Source organism: Megascapheus bottae, chromosome 6 (genome assembly GCF_031878675.1).
Source record: "Megascapheus bottae isolate mThoBot1 chromosome 6, mThoBot2.hap1, whole genome shotgun sequence".
Taxonomy (NCBI): domain Eukaryota; kingdom Metazoa; phylum Chordata; class Mammalia; order Rodentia; family Geomyidae; genus Megascapheus; species Megascapheus bottae.
The window spans coordinates 6,609,600-6,628,787 of NC_143514.1; the positions used below are offsets into that span (position 1 = coordinate 6,609,600).

Sequence of the window (19,188 nt, forward strand, 5' to 3'; positions counted from 1 at the left end):
TTTTGCTCTGGGTAGGTATCGGTGAGGATTGAAGCCTCTACTCTCTTGCCTTTACACTTCTAAATCTCGTTACATCTTCACCTGGTGAGGTGCCCACGGACCCCTCCCCTCACTCACAGTCCTGAGATTCAAATCCTACATCGGGGTAGAGAACAATCAACTTATGTAGGCATGGTAGTGAGCCTGAACGATAAGCATACCTCATTCCCCCCAAGTTACTGTCTCTCGAATTTAGTTTCATTTTGGTCTAATCTCTCCCCGCAAAATGTCTTCAGGAACACTATACCCCCACGTGTGTGGCAATATTTAAAGAGAAACACTTGAGGTCAAAATTCTCTTCTTCGGTGTGCTTTGTAAACATACTTCTGGGCACTTTACTGGAATCGTGAAAGGGGCTTGTAAAACAACAGTGGGGCCCTGTTTAATGCTGATTTTAAACTTGCTTGGTCTGAGAACAGCTTAGGAGTTTAGTACCACACTTCTATGGATGTCTCTTCCAGGGTGTTTCCATAGGGCATTAACTACTACCTTAAAAATAGGTAGTACCCGGGCCGGGAGTTTGGCCTAGTGGTAGAGTGCTTGCCCAGCATGCACGAAGACCCGGGTTTGATTCCTCAGTACCACATACACAGCAAAAAGCCGGAAGTGGTGCTGAGGCTCAAGTGGTAGAGCTCTAGCCTTGAGAAAGTCCAAGGACAGTGCTCAGTCCCTGAGCCCAAGCCCAGGACTGGCAAAAAAAAAAAAAAAAGGGGGAGGAGATTATGGGTAGAATAAAAGGAGGAAGAAGCCAGTTAGGCTTAGTCCTCTGAGCCGGAGCTAAAGTAAACCATTACTTTCAGTCAGTTTTCTTAGGGATATGGACACAGTGACAATAAAACTAATACAGCTTACACTATTTTCCATCAGAAAATGAGTCTAGTAAATTTATTTGTGTGTGTTTTGGTGGTAACACCAGTTATTTTCAACCTAGAGCTCATTGGATCAGAGATATAGAAAGGATCCAGAGTAATCTACGTTAAGTATTCTAAACAGAATTGATTTTAGGTGAACTCTCTTAAAACCAATACTTGGATCAAGAAAAAAAGAAATCCTTGGGGGCCAGGATGCTAGCCTAGCATGCAGGAAGCTCTGGATTTGATTCCTCCATACTGCATCCACAGAAAAAGCCGCAAGTGGTGGTGTGGCTCAAGTAGTATAGCACTACCCTTGAGATAGTTCAAGGACAGTGCCCAGACCCTGAGTTCGAGTCCCAGGACTGGCAAAAAAAATCTTTGGGGCAAGGTTCAAGTGGCAGAGTCCCTGCCTAAGAAGCTTGAGGTCCTGACAACCACCAAAATACAAATAAAACTTGTCCATCTACCTTCCTCATTTCACCTACCTTCCTCATTTCACCAAGCTCTACATCAGAATTGAAGCTCACCCTTTCTTCCAAGATTAAACTAGTTTCATGACATAATTTTGTTTCCTGAATTTCTGTATATTTTTCTCATTCAAACGTACATATCTGATATGATGACTTTGGCAAGTCAACTTGACTAGGCCAGATTATTGGCTAAATATTACATGTTTCTATGAGATTTTTTTCCATGCTTGGAATTGAGCCACCAACTCTTCCCCCGCCCCCTAGCTGTGTCATTTCCCCATCACCAGTTTCACTAAGGTATTTTTAAGATGGATTAACACTTAACAGACTGAACATATAGAGTATACATTATACTGTGATGGTCAGTATCCAATCACTTAAAGCCTCATGATTGATCTCCCTGGAAGAAATGGGATTTCTGCTATGAGAGTGGCTTATGTCCTTTGAAAAAAATTTTTTTGTATTATCCAGAATGGCCTCAAACTTCTGATCCTCCTGCCTCAGCCTCCCTGGTTAATAAGGACTAAAGGGGCATGCCACTACACTCAATCCACTGGGAACTTACAACTCTTACTTGAATCTACAGCTTATTGGCTTACTGTACAGATTTTGGAGTTGCCAAATTTGTCTTGAAAATGTTTTACTGTGAAGTATTTCTTGTATTCATTTAAAATGAAATTCTTATTAGAGCTCTGTGTGTGTGTGCGTGCGCACATGTGCAGCTTGAACTCAGGGCCTCCGGCTCTCAGCTTCTTCACTCAAGGCTGGTGCTTTACCACTTGAGCCACACTCCCACTTCTGGCATTTCGCTAGCTAACTGTAAGAGCCTCAAGAACTGTCTTCCTGGTCTGGCTCCAAACCGTGAGGCTCAGCTATCAACCTCTTGAGCAGCTATTACAGCAGGCCTGAGGCTCCGCACCAGGGCTAATACAACTCTAAGGGTCCAATACACCTGAGTCCGGCAGGGGGCGTGGCTAAGCGGCCTTCACCCCAATGGAAAGCTGGAGCTCAGGCGGTCAAAGCCCGCGCGGCAGGCGGAGGTAAACAGGGGGACTGCGCCTGCGTACACCGCCCGGGTCACGTGGCCTTCGGGCGAGGAGGCGCTGACGTCATACCCCGGGGACGGGCCGTCGCCTCCCAGGGGCGGGCTGCACGGCTAGGAGGGCGGCTCCCTTTTCCCTCAGGGGGCGGGATCCAGCCCCGGGGCCCCAGTCCGGTCGGAAACGCCCCCTTATTCCCCGTCGCGGGGCTGGGGAGGCCGAGCCTTCGGCCATCCTCGCGTGGAGGCTCCTGGGTGGGCCATGGCCCGCTGTGAGGAGAGCGGCGCGCCCCCCGCGGCACTTGTGGGGTCCCCTGGAGTTTGCGGCGAGGGTTTACAAAGAAAGGGGCCCCGAGAGCGGCGCCGGCTGAAGGCGACGGAGTCGGAGCGGCTCAGCGGGGACCTGCTCAGGTAGGAGGCGGCGGGAGCCCGCCGGGGCCTCCCACCTCCTCGGCCTCCCCATCCCTCCCTCCCCACCTCCGGCGGCCGTGGGGCTCTCGCCTGCTCCCCCACGCCTACGAAGGCAGCTTCGCGCGCCCGAGCGAAGTGGACACCACGTATCGGCTTCGGAAGCAACACAGCGATTTAAAAGTCGTAGCTACCAGCTGCACCTTTGATGCTAAAATATTAACACCCACAGACTCTGTTGCTTGGTCGTCAGGTCTGGGTGAAAGTTCTAAAACATAGTTTCTTTCTGAGAGGTTTTTTTCCCCCCTCTTTTTTAATTGTAAGAAAAATATCATTAGAAAAAATGAATTTGGAATGTGGAAAGGAGCTATTACAAGAACATCATTCCTTCTTTTAAACCCTCTGACTACAAATGCTTGAATGGAAATACTTTTGGTTGCAATCTGGCCACCTATAGCTCCCAGCATCTCTCAGCTTCCATCAGACCCAATCAATTGAAGAGTTGTACTGAAGTTAGACGTTTGTAAACCTCATGAATATCCACTTCAAACTGTAAGAAATCCAGTTAAAATTTTTTAAAAAATCAGCTGAGTTTCCAAGATGACCTGGTAATATCCGTTTCCAGCATTTTTAGTGCACATCAGAATCGCTTGGAACCTTGGAAGTCGTGTTAAATACAAATGTACCATATCCCAGCTTCTAGTTATGATTCAGTTGGTCTGGAATGGGGGCCAAGACTGTAACAAGGTCGCAGGATTGCTGATGCCTTTGGCCACATCTTGACAGCTATATAGAATTCGTTTAATTTTTTTTTTTTTTGCCAGTCCTAGGCCTTGAACTCAGGGCCTGAACACTGTCCTTGGGCTTTCTCAAGGCTACAGCTCTACCACTTGAGCCATAGCACCACTTCAGGCTATGTGGTACATAGGAATTGAACTGGGTCTTCATGAGTGCTAGGCAAGCACTTTACAACTAGGCCAAACTCCGGGCCCAAGTTCGTTTAATTTTTAAAGTTTTTAGTAGCATAATTTAATTGTACAAAAGAGTTTCATTGTGGTATTTAGATATATGTATATAATGTACTTTGAGCATTCATTTTAAAAAGCATTTTCTATGACTCAAATGGTAGATTGCCTACTTAGCAAGTACAACTCCGTGAGTTCAGATTTTAACACTGATACTAAAGAGAGTAACAGTCAGGAGTTTGACCTAGCAGTGCTTGCCTAGCATGCACGAAGACCCAGCTTTGATTCCTCTGTACCACATACATAGAAAAAGCTGAAAGTGGTGCTGTAGAGTGCTACACAAGTACTCTACCACTAGGCCAAACTTTCGGCCCCACTTCATTTATTTTTGAGAAGACAAATTGTATTACATTTTGGGTTACCTCAGAGTATGAGAAATTTTGAGAGATGAGGATAAACAGGAATCAATTTCAGCAATTTTTTTTAAAGCAAGATCTGAGTCAGTCACTGGGTAGTTAATACTGGGTTATACAGACCCAGAAATAACCTCAAAAATTACTAGCGATTTGATAAATAATCAGATCCCCTTTATAAATTGTTTGTTATTCAAGAAAGTTTTAAAGAGAATAAGGAAAGGAATCATCTTCTATATACTGGGCTTAGAAGTACTGGTTTATTTTCTCCAGCTGTCTCTGAGGCAAACTCTTTTATCCTTATCTAACAAATTGAGATTAGAGTAGCCTTGAGTTTAAAACTTTATAAAGAAGTGATTGGGACATGGAAGTTCTAGTCTGAAAGTTCTTGCCTGTAGTCTCTGCTATGAAGGACCAGAGGGAGAAGGAGGTTCTCCTCAGGCAAGAATGAGACCCCCTCTGAAAAATAAAAGCATTTTAAAAGGGCTCCAGGAGTAGCAACCTACCTCACAAGTGCAAGGCCCTGAAATCAGTCCCCAGTAATGCAAAGATGGAACCAATATAAGAACTTGAGGGGGGTGTGGGGGGGGGAGGGAAATGGGTACCAAGACATGTGAAAGGGTATCAATGTATGTGAATTAATGCACCTTCTATCTGGCAAATATCATGTAACCCTTTTACTAATTACAATAAAAAAAAAGTGAAAAAAAAGTCCATATAAGATGAAGCTATAAAAATGTAAAGTAATGCACTTTCTATCTGGTGAATATAATGGAACCCTTCTATTAATTACAATAAAAAAACAAAAAAGAAGAAAAAAAAAAAAGAACTTGAGCCATCTGACTCCAGAAACATTGAAATGATCTGTCCCAAATCACATGGCCAGCATATGGACTCACGTAGTCTACCTTCTGCATAGTAGCTTTGCAAACTGATATTGTAGTTTTGTCTGTTCATTTCTACTTCACTCTTCTCCAATATCCTTCTTTATTTCTTTTTTTTTCCATTTTTTTTCTCTTTATTTTTCTGGGCTTGAAGTCAGAGTCTGGGCACTGTACCTGGGCTTTTTTAGTTCAGGGCTAGTGCTCTACCATTTGAGCCATAGCTCCACTTCTGGCTTTTAGGTGATTAATTGGAGACAAGAGTCTCACAGACTTTTCTGCCTGGGCTGGCTACAAATGGTGATCCTTAGATCTCAGCCTCCTGAGAAGATGGGATTATAGAAGTGAGCCAACAGCACCTGACTCCATTTCTTTTTCTTTCATCATAGATTTGCTTTGGACTGGTCTCAAAGTGCTAGGAGTTGGGCCCTGTTTATCAGACATCTTTACTAAGTTATCTTGCCAGGATAGCCAATGGCTAACCTTGGTTCAATCTGTCATCCATTTCAGATGTGGTTAGGGCAGAGGGACATATGATACTAACCAGAGCCACATACAAACAAATGAATTTGGCTGCTTTATTTAGAAGATTGTGTGTTTTGGACAGATAGTCAAAGGGACAATACATGGATACACTTAAAACTAGATAACAGGAGCTTGTCTTCATTGAAATGTTGGAATGTACAGTGGAAGCAATGGAGACAGCTTTGGTACTTTTTTTTTTGCCAGTCCTGGGCTTGAGCTCAGGGCCTGAGCACTGTCCTTGGACTTTCTTAAGGCTAGAGCTCTACCACTTGAGCCTCAGCACCATTTCCGGCTTTTTTCTATGTATGTGATACCGAGGAATTGAACCTGGGTCTTCGTGCATGCTAGGCAAGTACACTACCACTAGGTCAAACTCCCGGCCCAGCTTTGGTACTTTTAAAGGAGAGATTAACATATTTGCATCTTGAGTTTGAAAAAAAAGAAGAGAAACTAAAGACAAATCAGCTAGGAGACTAGCACTGACAATGGAACAGTTAATCAGGTGTTCACTGAAAATGAAGCTGGGAAAGTTGGCCCCCTCAGGACATTTGAAACAGAGAATGTAAAGAATATCTGGGGAGCTCTATCCAGGTGACAACGGGAAGTAGATGTATAAGTTGGAGAAGTTTAACTAACAGATATAGACCAAAGGTTGGTGGTGTTAACCACACAAACATTATTTCCTTCCTTCCCGTTTCCATTCAGTTGCTAACTCCTCCCAGTTTTATTGCCTAACTATATTTTAATTCCACACCTTCATCACTGTTCCTGGGTTCACATCATTTACTACAGCTGTGTAGTTTTCTCATCGTTGTTATTATTTTCTTTTAAAAATATTGTATATGGAAACAGATTTATCTTTGTGATTGTTTTTAATGTGCTATGTGAAGTTATTTTTCTCTTTTTTTCCATTTATGGTTAATGTCATGTGGTTACTGTATCTGACATTGTTACTTGGCATACTGTATATATACTTATTTGTTTATTTGAAATAGGGAATGGAAGGGGGAAGACAAGATGATTGGGAGGGGGTGAGGGAAGGAAAGGGGGGCAGAAACATGAGAAGGAGTATCAAGAAGCAATGTACCCATAACCTGACAAATGTACCTGTAACCCCTCTATACATTATCCTGACATTAAAATACAATAAAAACATTGTAAAGGTGATGTACAGAGGGGTCACATCTACATAAGTAAGGTAATGAGTATATTTCTTTTTAAAAAGTATTACCCCTCCCTATTTCCTCCTATTCCCCCCTCCCTCCAAGTTATAAAGTTCATTTCCAACATGGTGGGTAGTGAGTGTCACTGTTGCATTGGTTCGCTCTTGGTCTCATCTTTCTGTGATTTCCGTACATTTCCCCAAATTAGATAAACTTATATACATGACAAAGGGTACAGAATCAAAAACAGTGACAACAGGGAATAAACCAAAAAGGGGGGAGAGAAAAAAGAAATAACTTCAAACAGTACAAAAAAAAAAAAAACCAACAAAACCCTCTTGCTTCCATTTCTTAGTTTGTTTCGGTATGCATCATTTATATGGTTAGGTCCACATTGCTATTGAGCCATTGTGATCCTCTGCCTCAGAATATCCTAGATGTGTTCTGGTTATTACAAATAAGGGAAACCATGTGGCCTATGTTTCTTTGGGTTTGGCTTACATAATTTCTTCCAAGTCTTTCCATTCCCTATGAATGGGGCAATGCCATTCTTTCTGATGGAAGCATAGAATTCCATGTGTATATATACACCACATTTTCTTGATCCATTCATCTACTGAAGGGCCTCTGGGTTTATTCCATATCTTAACTGTGATAAATAATGCTGCAATAAACTGTGCTGGTAGCTTTAGTGTGGTCTTGTTTGTGTTCATTTGAGTAAATGCCCAGAATCATAGGACTAGATCATAGGAAAGGTTTGTATTTATTCTTTTGAGAAACCTCCACACTGCTTTCCAGAGTGGTTAAATAAGTTTACATTCCCACCAACATCCCATTTTGGCCACATCCCTGCTAGCATCTGTTGTTTGTTTTGTTTGTTTTGCCAGTCCTGGGGCTTGAACTCAAGGCCTGAGCACTGTCCTTAGGCTTTCTAGAGCTTGCCACTGGAGCCACAGCACCACTTCCAGCTTTTTCTATGTTTGTGTTACTGAGGAATTGAACCGTGTCTTTGTGCATGCTAGGCTAAACTCCCAGTCCCAATCTATTATTATTAATTTTCTTGATAATGGCCATTCTAGCTGGGGAGAGGTGGAATCTCAATGATGTTCTTATTTGCATTTCTTTTATGGCCAGAGATGTTAAACATCTCTTCATGTGTCTATGGACCATTCTTTTTTTCTTCAGAGAGGTCTCTAAATCCTTAGCCCACATATTAATTGAGTTGCTTTTTCTTTAAGGATTTGTTTTTTTTTTTGGAGGGGGGTTTAAGTTTTTAAGCTCTAAGTGTATTTTAGATAAGAGGCCCTTGTCTGATGTATAACTAGTAAAGATCTCCCAATCTGTGGGCTATTTCTCATGCTATCTATATCTTTTGCAATGCAGAAACTCTGCAGTTTAGTGCAATCCAATTAATATTCCTAGTGCTTGGTACAGAATACACACTCAGTAAAGTGATAACTGGGTCTTAGCAGTCTAAAAGGCTTTTGATAGGTTATGCTGTGATTTGAATATCCCCTCCAAAGTCCAAGCTGAAATTGACCTGCCACTGATAGTGATTTTAAGATGAAAGACCTTTGAGTGATTGGGATATGAGTGAAACTGGTGCCTTTATTAAAGAATGTACACAATTGTAATCTTAGCTAAGGCAAGAAAATCTAGAGTTCATGGCCAGCCTGAGCTACCTAGGGAGACTCTGTCTCAAAACAAAATAGGACCATCTCCTCTTGTTCTTCCTTTCCCTCTTGCCTTCTGTCATTCAGTGACGTAGCAAGGAGGCCCTTCTCAAGTAGCAGCAGCTTGAGATGTCTCTTCTAGCCTCTATAACTATGAGACAATGAGTTCTGGTCATTATAATTATCCACTGTACTATCTGTTATAACAGCACAAAATGGACTAAGACAGGCTAATAAAGTACTTGACAAGGAGAGGTGGAGAGAACCTGGCCGTAGGCAACATTGAGCCTTTATTCCAATCTTCCTTTGTAGACTTTAGGTGAGCCCTTAATATTCAAACCAGTCTGAGTCAGATTTGTTGTTTTTAGTGAAAGATATAAGACATTGTCACACTAACGATATTATAACAAGGATTATATTTTCACACTAACAAAAATGTTGATACACATTGCATTTATTTCACTTAGCAAATACGTATGAGTGTCTAGTATGGACAGGATTCTCTGGTGTTAGTTGTTGGTTACCAGCTGCAGTGCTTCCTTTTCATTTGAGAAGGGGTGGGAGTAAGGCTGGGGAAGGAGGGAGAAACCAATTGAGTGCTTGTATAATTTGATCAGTTGAAGTTTAAGAGAAATATTTCTGTATAATATTAAATTTCCTACAAAAATAATTTGCTGCTGAAAATATTGATCAAAAAATGGAAAAATTGACCAAACGAAGGTGTTGCTTATTGTTTCCAAGATTTTGAAAGTGTTTGCACTCTGAAGCATTTATTTTGCTCAGGATAAAGTTGGATCATTCAACAAGCAGCTATTGAATTCTTGCTGTATACTGAAGATCCACGGTTTTGGCCTTGGGGATTTTATTGTCTAGTGGGGAAAAGATACATAGAAGTAATAATGATGCAATGGCAGAAGTGCTGTAATAGATGCATGTACTGAGTATAATGGGATTAGAAGAAAGAGCCATTAGCTTGGTCTTCAGGGAGTGTGAGTGTCATTGGCAACTCTCCAAGCTCTCACTGTAATGGATACCCTTACCCATTACTTGTACTTCCTATGATGTACTGATGTGATTGTCAGTTATACCTTGTAATACAGAAGTCCTTTGAGAATACATACCTTGATGATACTGATGGCATTGCTATAGTGATGATATTGCCATAGTGATACAAAGTATTAGTATTTAGAGATAGCAAATACATAGCTACTTCAGAGTGGCAAAGATTATAGCATGAAAGTTTCCATTATAAGGTTGATTTCTGTTCTTCTATCACATGGGGAATCAAGTCAGTAGGATTTACCATAACTATGTCTGCCTACTAGCAGAGGGATTTGAAGAGGTTCACCTCTAAATCCATCATTTTAAATAATAGATTAGAACATGATTAATTCTGTTTGGTGAGGATGGAAAAGGATTTAAATGTCACATTCTTGACATCCAAGCCTGCATTTCAGTCTTGGTAATTAATGGAACAAAGTGAACTAGTTTCTAATCTGAATTGTCCATTGTTGTATCTGGTTTGTTTTTGTTGACTGCTCACTTTTTGCTTCAGTTTTAGAATTTTTAAAAATTATAAAAAATTATATTAGAAATAATGTTAATTTGCACTCCATGTTTCAGAATAAATGTGAAGAAGGTACATTTTAATATACTGTTCTCATGTATGGAATTATTACAATGAACCTCTATACTATTAATGTTTGCTAATTAAAAATTTAGAAAGGGTATATATTATAGGAAAGTCAATGTAAGTAGCAGAAAGAAATTTTAGGACTAGAATGAATTAAGAAAACTATATTTTAAAAGACGTTTTACTTGTTTAGTGAAATTATCTTTGCACCATAAAGTTTTTTTAACTAGATATTTTGATGAAAGGGATAGTACTGATCAAAATGTATTGTACTTAGAAATAGACTGAATTAAAACTCTTGTATAATTACTTAAAGATAATGATAAAAATTTAGATTCTAAGACAATTTTAAACAGTATTCTTTTGGATAAACCTAGAACAGATCTTGCTTTCTCTTTGTTTCCTCTGTAATTTTAAGAATGTGTTATTTAAATCTGTTTTTGTAAATATAAATGTTACATATTTTAGTGGGACTAATTAAACTATTATTTCTTACAGGCTTTTAAGGGAAGAAATTCATACAGATGTTGCTTTCTCTATAGATGGCATTTTGTTCAAAGTTCACAAAGCAGTCCTTGTAGCAAGAGTTTCTGACTTCTATTTTCATATTATTGGAAAGTCATCAAATAGTTTAACAAATCATGGGCCTTTTCTTGTGAAGAATGTTCAAGCTTCAGAATTTAGAACATTTTTACAGTAAGTGCTTCTGTTTTCTTCTTATATTTGTTTAATATGGAGTTGTGTTTAAAAAATATGTGTATCTGTATTTAATCTATTTCACAATCTAACATGAACTATTAAAATTTTAAACCACCTTATTAATTAGTGAAGTTTAAATACTATAATAGAGGTTTAGTGTTGGGCTGATCTGCTGAATGTGATGAAGTATGTCTACAGTCCTAGTACTCAGGAGGCTAAGGCAGAGGACTGAGAGTTTGAGGCCAGTGAGACACTGTTTTAAAAGAAAAAAAAAAAAGACTGATTTGAGATGAGAGTTTAGCTCAGAGGTGAAGCCCTGGGTGCAATTCTCAATACCAGAAAAAAAGAAAAATTCCTGAGCTGCGTACCAGTGGCTCATGCCTGTAATCCTAGATACTCAGGAGGCTGAGGTCTGAGGATCACAATTCAAAACCAGCCCTGACACTAACCTTGAACTGAAGCCCTCAGGGACAAAGTCCAGGTACAGAGTTAAAGCCCCATGACCAACAAAAAGGAAGGAAGGAAGGAGGGAAGGAAGGAAGGAAGGAAGGTTGGTTGATTGATTCCTTGAGAGAGGAAGATGGGAAGGGAAGAGAAAAGAAATGAAAATTACATTTTCTCTGGTAATTTTTTTTTTTTTTTGGTAAGGACAAGACTTCATGCTAGGTCAGTGCACTGATTCCCAGCTCTCTGGTAATTTGAATGGATTATTAGTATTGACATTTTACATTAAATATTTCTTTTATTGTAGTATTGTGTATTTTAGGATGTTTAGTATGACTACAAAAATGTCTTCAGACATTGCCACATTTCTTCTGGGAGTACATGTTGTCCTCTGTTGAGAAACACTGCCGCATATTGACTTCTGTGTTACTGATATTCAAAGCTTATCACAAGTAGGGAAACTTTTCTGCCAATAGCCTTTTGAATATCACATCATTATGGATTATCAGTAAAGGCAGATAGGAGACAGACAGTCAGTGAAAAGCCTCTGTCCTATCATGTACCACCAAATGGCTTCAAGGTCCTTATAGTCCCATGGATTGATCGTTCTGCACTCCTGTTTTAGATACATTATGCATGTAAAATATGAGGTCATAACTGGTTTTGTTACCATGGTTTATCTCTGAGTCCATTTGGGTTGCTATAATAAAATACCTTAGATTGGATTGCTTATAAACAGCAGTAATTTATTACTATAGTTCTGGAGACTGAATAGTCCAAGTTAAAGATACTAGTAGATTTTGTGTCTGTGTTCCTTTAGGTGGCACCCTGTATGTCCTAACACAGTGGAAGTTGGGAACACATCCCCTTAGGTGTTCTTTTAAAACGCTCTGTCCTTATGACCTCATCTTCCAAATCTCACATCTTTTAATATCACCAAAATGGAAATTAAAGTGTGTGTGTGTGTGTGTGTGTGTGTGTGTGTGCATGTGCATGCGCGTACCAGTCCTGGGGCTTGAACACGGGCCTGAACACTGTCCTTGGGCTTTCTCAAGGCTAGAGCTCTACCACTTTCAGCTTTTTTCTATGTATGTGGTACCAAGGAATCAAACCCAGGTCTTCATGCTTACAAGGCAAGCACTCTGCTACTAGGCCAAACTCCCACCTGAGATGAAGTTTTAACATTGAATTTGACATTCAAATCAGAGCAGTTTGCTTGTATGCAGTCAACATTTTTTTAAATAGATCATCAGTTGAACATTTTAGTAATTTTGTGAATTTGGAAACTTATCAACTAAATAATAGGAAAAACGAATTCTGTGCTTCATTTGTTGAATAATCTCTAACTTACATCTATCCACATTTCATTGATCAGTTTTTCCCTATTTTTGGCTATTATGAATATTTCTTTGAACATTCATGTACAGTAATTTTGTTTTGTGATGGGGAAGAAATACAGGGTCCTGCACTTGGGAGTCAAGCGCTCTGCTCCTCAGCTGCATCTCCTGTCCTTACAAGTTCTTGGGTGAATATCTGTTTTCATTTCTCTTCGAATTAAATTGTTGGGTCATGCCTTAACTGTTTCACCTTGGTGAGGAATAACCAAACTCTTCTAAAATGGCAATATTATTTTACATTCATATTAGCAATGTGCAAGGATTTTGGTTTCTCCATCGCCTCAGCAACACTTGTGATTGTGTTCTGTCTTTAATTTTTGCTGTCCTAGAGGTCACTGTGTGGTTTTCATGATAGGTAACAAGGTTGAGTATATTTTCCTGTATTCATTTGCCATTTTCACATCTTCTTTTGAGAACTATCATTGAGTTCCAAATATATATATATATATATAGTGAAGTGGTTATAAGAATAGGGTGTTTAGTTAAGGCATGTGTACCTGTCGTGAGCACGCAAAGTAATTCACCAATAGACAGATATGATGCAACATAGTTTATTGATTTAACATAGCAGAGTTGACACTATATTCTAGTTACTATCTTTCAGTCCTAACTTGCCTAATCCTAATCTACCTATCCAGCACACCCACTGGACTCACCTTTCCAACATTTCTTAGTCCCGAAGTTGAAAAAGGCCTGCCGGTCAGATGATAGACGCAGCTCCCAGTCTTGCTGCGGTGTGAGCTCCAGGGCAGCTCAATGAGTCTCAGTCCTCGTCAGTCTTCTTGGGCAAGGAGCAGCTTCTGCATGGCCAAAGATCCTCGAACCACAGTCTCAGTTAAGGCCAGCAGAAGTGCTGTGCCTCATTCTGTGTCCTTGGTTTATATTGGTCCTTTCTTGGCCTGCTCCTCTCCAGCCCAAACTCCTTCATGCTTGATTTGAATTTTGGTCTGGATTGGTTATACCCTTTGGTCAGTGGTGCCCAGAGATGTGCTGGTTGCTTGCCCTATCTATTCTGCCCAGATGTCTGGGCTCCTGTTATACTTCATTTTATAAGCCAGGCTCCTGACCATTCCTGTGGTTACAGTCATATGTATCTTTACATCATAGTTTATCTCCCATGTCCTTTAGGTATAAGTTTGTATTGGCAATATATTTCATTTCATTGCTGTATTTCATTTAATTATTCTACTCTTTTTGTATTATTATATCACCATTTTATATCATATTCATTTAGCATTCCACAATATATGCATCATATACCATTTTCATATTATATTTATTATATCCATCATGCTAATATTTTCACCCTATTAAATGCTCACAACAGTACCATTTCTCCATGTATGTACTGACTTGTACTGGTCATTGATCATTAGCTCCATCACCTGAAAACATGGCCCAGTAGCCAGGAATATAGTAAACAATGAACAAATTTTATTCATAGTAGTTAGCACTATGAAGTTATACATTCCTGCAGCTGTTGAGTTGCAACTGTTGAGCTTAACAGAATATCTTGGGAATAGGTCAAAATTTTATACACTAGAAAAAGGGAGAAATTATATCAGTATTATCCTTTATTAGTCATCATAGAAGTAATAGGAAAGAAAAGAATGAAGTAAATGTAGTATGGGAAAGTAAAAGCAGCAGAGGGTCTGCCTTCTGCCTTTGTATTATCTTGTTTTGTTTTTCTAGCCTCTTTTTTCTTAGCTAAATTAAGAGTTGGAATAGCTGGTTTTGTGCTTCATAGCATTTTCACCGTACTCTATTTTAAGCATTTAATCGCATTCTGTTTGTGTGTTAGACTAGTCATGTATGTCCATGGTTGTGTAAGCTCCTTGAAATTAGGCTGGTTGTTTCATTGATGTACACAACACAAATGACATCCAGTGCCTTCCCCATAGAAAGTATGTGTGTTTTACTTCCCTTCTTCTTTAGCAGATTACCTTGAAATTTGTCTATGTTAAGACAGACATAAAGAGAGTGAAAAACAGTGATTAAATAAAAAGTTTTCATAAAAAATGCTTATAAAATAGATTTTGCATTTTTAATGTATAAAATTCAATCCTTTATAAGTCTATTTATTTTACATTCTTTCTCTTGTAAAAATTTAAAATATTGCTATTCTTCTACAAAAACTCCTTTGTTGTATACTATAAAATATTTTATATTTAGTGACTTCAGTTATGGCTCAAGAGTGAATGGAAAGTAGTGTTTACTTTATGACTTTATGATTAAAATCCAGTAAGGATCATAAAAAATTTTTATTTCCAGGCCGGGAGTTTGGCCAAGTGGTAGAATGCTTGCCTAGCATGCACAAAGATCCAGGTTCGATTCCTTGGTACCACATACATAGAAAAAAGCTGGAAGTGGTGCTGAGTCTCAAGTGGTAGAGTTCTAGTCTTGAGAAAGTCCAAGTACAGTGCCCAGGCTCTGAGCTCAAGCCCAGGACTGGTGAAAAAAATTTTTTTTGATTTCCCAAGAAGAAATTACAGTGTTATTATAGTGAGAAGATGTATATGTATGAAAGAGAAAGAAAAGAGGGAGGACTTAGAAATTTTCAGTTTAATATCAGTAACCGGGAGGTGTAAGAATAAACTATCAATCAGTAAGCACATTAAAACATCACAAAATAACTTTCTTAGGTGGTACCTATTTTCTCTCTGATGTATCCTTTATATTTCTAGGACTGGAAATTAGTTTGAATTCAGGCCTCAAGCTTGCTGGGTCACTTGAGCCATGCCCCAGGCCCTTTCTTACCTTAGTTATTTTTCAAATAGGGTCTTTCCTTTTCCTTAGGGCTGGTCTTATCTTCCTATATAACTGAGATGACAGGTGTATATCTCTGTGCCAAACTTACTTGTGGGAAGTTTTGTTTTGTTTTGTTTTTTTATTACTCATTTACTTTCTTTAAGCTCTACTCAGATCTGTTTCTTCCTTCGTCAGGCTTGATAATTATGTCTTTCTGGGAATGTCTATTTAAGTTATCTATAATTTTGGTATTAATATTACCTTTTAACATTAAAAATTTTATTGTCTACTTTTCAAACTTTTTATGTTTTTGAATTGAGCTCTACAATCCAGACTAAATGGTTTTAAAGTTACATATTTTATGTATGTATAAATGTATGTATTTATATATGTGTGTTTTATATAAAACAGATACATGTTATATATGAAAGCAGTACATTGGAGAAATTACCTATTTTAAAAATCACTCTTGGGGCCAGGAGTTTGGCCTAGTAGTAGAGTGCTTGCCTAGCATGTATGAAGATCCGTGTTCAATTCTTCAGTACCACATACATAGAAAAAAGCCAGAAGTGGTGTTGTGGCTCAAGTGGTAGAGCTCTAGTCTGAAGAAAGCTAAGGACAGTGCTCAGACCCTGAGCTCAAGCCCAAGACAGGCAAAAAAAATGTCACTCTCATTTTAATTAATATTTATATTTTGTCTTTTAGGATTATATATTCATCAAACAGAAACATAAAAAACTTTGAAGAGGAAATAATTATAAAAATGAAAGGGGAAGGTGATATGCTACAAGAGAAACCTGACTTTAATTTTCAAAAGTATAAAAATGCATCAGAATGTTATCTTAAGAACCATGAAATTCCAGAGGATGTCACTGATAGAGATGACAACTTAATTTCCAATGGTGAGGTATTTTTGTTGGATTTTTATAAACTTTGTAACTATGGAAAAATGCACTCTGACAAAACTAGAGAAAAGAATTCATGAAACGCTACTATACCTTTATTTTTATTTATTTTAATTTTAGTAACTGTATAAGCCATTGAAAAATAAATGTAGAGAAAATACTAGTGTAGTCAACTCCCATTTTTTCCCAATTGAAAAAACTGAAATGGGATCATTATAAATAAGCATTACGAATTACTATGAATAAATCTATACATAATTTAAAATTCTCTTTTTAACTACCTGAACCTCTACATGTCTGTTTTTATTATATACAATAATAAATAATGTTAGTCAGCTAAACATAATATGTACATTCCTTAAAATGTGTGTATTCCAAAAATGCACTTCTAAACAAAAATTGCTGTAACCCACACATTTTGTCATGACATGTTAAAAAAGATAATAACCTAAGAAAACTCTAGTATTACATGTTCTTTGGTTAAGAAATACAGAAATACTACAATAAGGTCTGGGAGCTTTCCGTGCATGCACACACCCTGGGTTCAATTACTCAGTACCACATACATAGAAAAGCCAGAAGTGGTACTGTGGCTCAAGTGGTAGAGCACTAGCCTTGAGAAAGCCCAAGAACAGTGCTCATCCCTGAGTTCAAGCCCCAGGACTGGCAGCAAAAATAAAAAGAAAAAAGAAAAGAGAAAGAAAAAAAGAAATACTACAATAACCAAACACCTTGCAAAAGACCTTAAATCTGTTTATAAAAGTAGTTATGAATTGGTAGAAACAGGAATGGATGGATGCATACATGTGTGTTCTGGCAGGAAACCTGTGTTCTCTGGACCATGTATTAGCCATAAAGCATTTTAGTGCCATTTCTCCACCATCAAATTGCTTATGCTCTGGCAGTATATCACATAAGTAGAATACCAGAATTGGGAAACACCAAGATTTTATAGGCTGCACGCGGATCTCTCTTTTATCCAAGAGGGAGAGGGTAGAGGGAGAGGGACAAAGACAGGGAAGTAAATAAATTTTCTGGAAATGAAAAGTAAGTTTACAACCCTGGAGTGGAAAGCAGTGTCTTCCGCAGGAGGCAAGGATCTATCTCTTTTTCAAAAATGCATTTATCTCTAGTTTCTTAAGGAATGTTTCCTGTTTAATCACTGGTTAGTCAAATTTATCAGTGCTTTATTCAGAAAAGCCATCTATGAGGGTTCAAGGATATTTATATTAGTGACCCATCATTTGGTAATCTGAAATCTAATGGAAATTTGTGACGAGAGAGCGAGAGAGAGGGTGTGGAAGGGAGAGGGGAGGGGAGGGGGAAGTGGGGGGAGTATCACTTTCATTTAATTCATGTCCATAGTTTATTTTTAAAGAGTCAGGTGCTGGTAGCTCATGCCTGTAATCCTAGCTACTCAGGAGGCTGAGACCTGAGGACCAGGGTTCAAAGCCAGCCTAGGCAGGGAAGTCTGTGAGACTCTCATCTCCAAGTAACCCCCAGAAAACTGGAAGTGGTGCTGTGGCTCAAAATAGTACAGTGCTAGACTTGAGAAAAAAAGCCCAAAGAAAAAGCCCAGGCCCAGAATAATACAGTGCTAGACTTGAGAAAAAAAAGCCCAAAGGAAAAAGCCCAGGCCCAGAGTTCAAACCCCAACAAAATATAAAAATGAATAAGGACTTTGTTTTGTTTAATCTGCCATTCTTTAAGACTTGGCCATTTTGTGATTCTGGGGTTTGAACTCAGGATTTCATGATTGTTAGGCTAGCATACTACCACTTGAGCCACACTTCCAGCTACACATTTTTCTGGTTATTTTGGAGATAGATTTTCTTGGTTTTTCTGCTTGGGCTGGTCTTTAACTACAGTCCTATAGATCTCAGTTTCCTGAGTAGTTAGGATTATAGGCATGAGCCATGGGTGCTTGACTCAGAATTTTGCCATTTTGCTTAGAATTTGAAACTAAGGGTCCGGGAGTTTGGCCTAGTGGTAGAGTGCTTGCCTAGCATGCACGAAGACCTGGGTTCGATTCCTTGGTACCACATACATAGCAAAAAGCCAGAAGTGGTGCTGAGGCTCAAGTGGTAGAGCTCTAGCCTTGAGAAAAATCCAAGGACAGTGCTCAGGCCCTGAGTTCAAGCCCAGGACTGGCAAAAAAAAAAAAAAAAGAATTTGAAACTAAGTAGATTCCAAACTCCAGTAATGCCACCCTCCATCTGTGTTGTATAGAACAGCATTAATTATGAGTCTGGTTGTGTCATTCCCCAAAGTGTCCCATAGCCTAAATTTAAATCCCCTTGCTACTTCCTCATTCTAAATTCCTCTCAAACCTCTTGAGTTACAGTTGTTAGGTCTTCCCGGGAAAGGGCCGTTTTTTTCTCCATGCAAGTCTGCACGTAGACTCTCCCCCTGCTTCCCCCCCCCCCCATGCAGGATGGCAAGGTCTTCTGTAAAAAGAGACCCACACACACACCTGCCCAGAACCTGAATTTTCCAGGTGACCAGCACACCTGGGGGTAGTTACCTCTCAGACTCTGAGGTCAAATCCAAGTCCCCTGTGGCCATACTTCCTTCCTGCCCTCTTCCTACTTTAACCCCAATGCTGCCAGGTACTCTCCCCAGCCCTTATGCCTTGGTACCTTCCACTTCTGGGGGGCGGGGGAGAGCAGGAGTCAGTTTGCTCTCTTTCTAATGAACTTTTTTTTTTCTTGCCTGAATCTCATGGCAATAGTTTTCTTTCACCTAAACCTTACAATAGTCTTAATTATTTGGTGTTTCCACTCAAGAAATGTATCTGACCCCCCTATGTCATTGTACTTGCTACTTAGTCTTGGAATAGCATTCTAGTGCTCCCACTTTTAGTTATCTACTCTGCACTAGCTTTAAAATGTAAGAATGAATAGTGTTCCTGTCTGCAATCTACTTGGAGATA

At 39.2% G+C, this 19,188-nt stretch overlaps 1 protein-coding gene across 1 annotated transcript in view; it reads left to right on the forward strand.

Moving 5' to 3' along the window:
- Nucleotides 1–2,636: 2,636 nt before the first annotated feature.
- The window catches only part of Btbd8 (BTB domain containing 8), an 82,422-nt gene continuing 65,870 nt past the window's right edge, over nt 2,637–19,188 (forward strand). Inside the window, exons 1-3 of the mRNA XM_090334194.1 lie at nt 2,637–2,813; nt 10,562–10,759; nt 16,057–16,253. Coding sequence (XP_090190320.1) covers nt 2,665–2,813; nt 10,562–10,759; nt 16,057–16,253 — 544 coding nt within the window. The 5' untranslated portion in view covers nt 2,637–2,664. The remainder of the gene's footprint in view (nt 2,814–10,561; nt 10,760–16,056; nt 16,254–19,188) is intronic.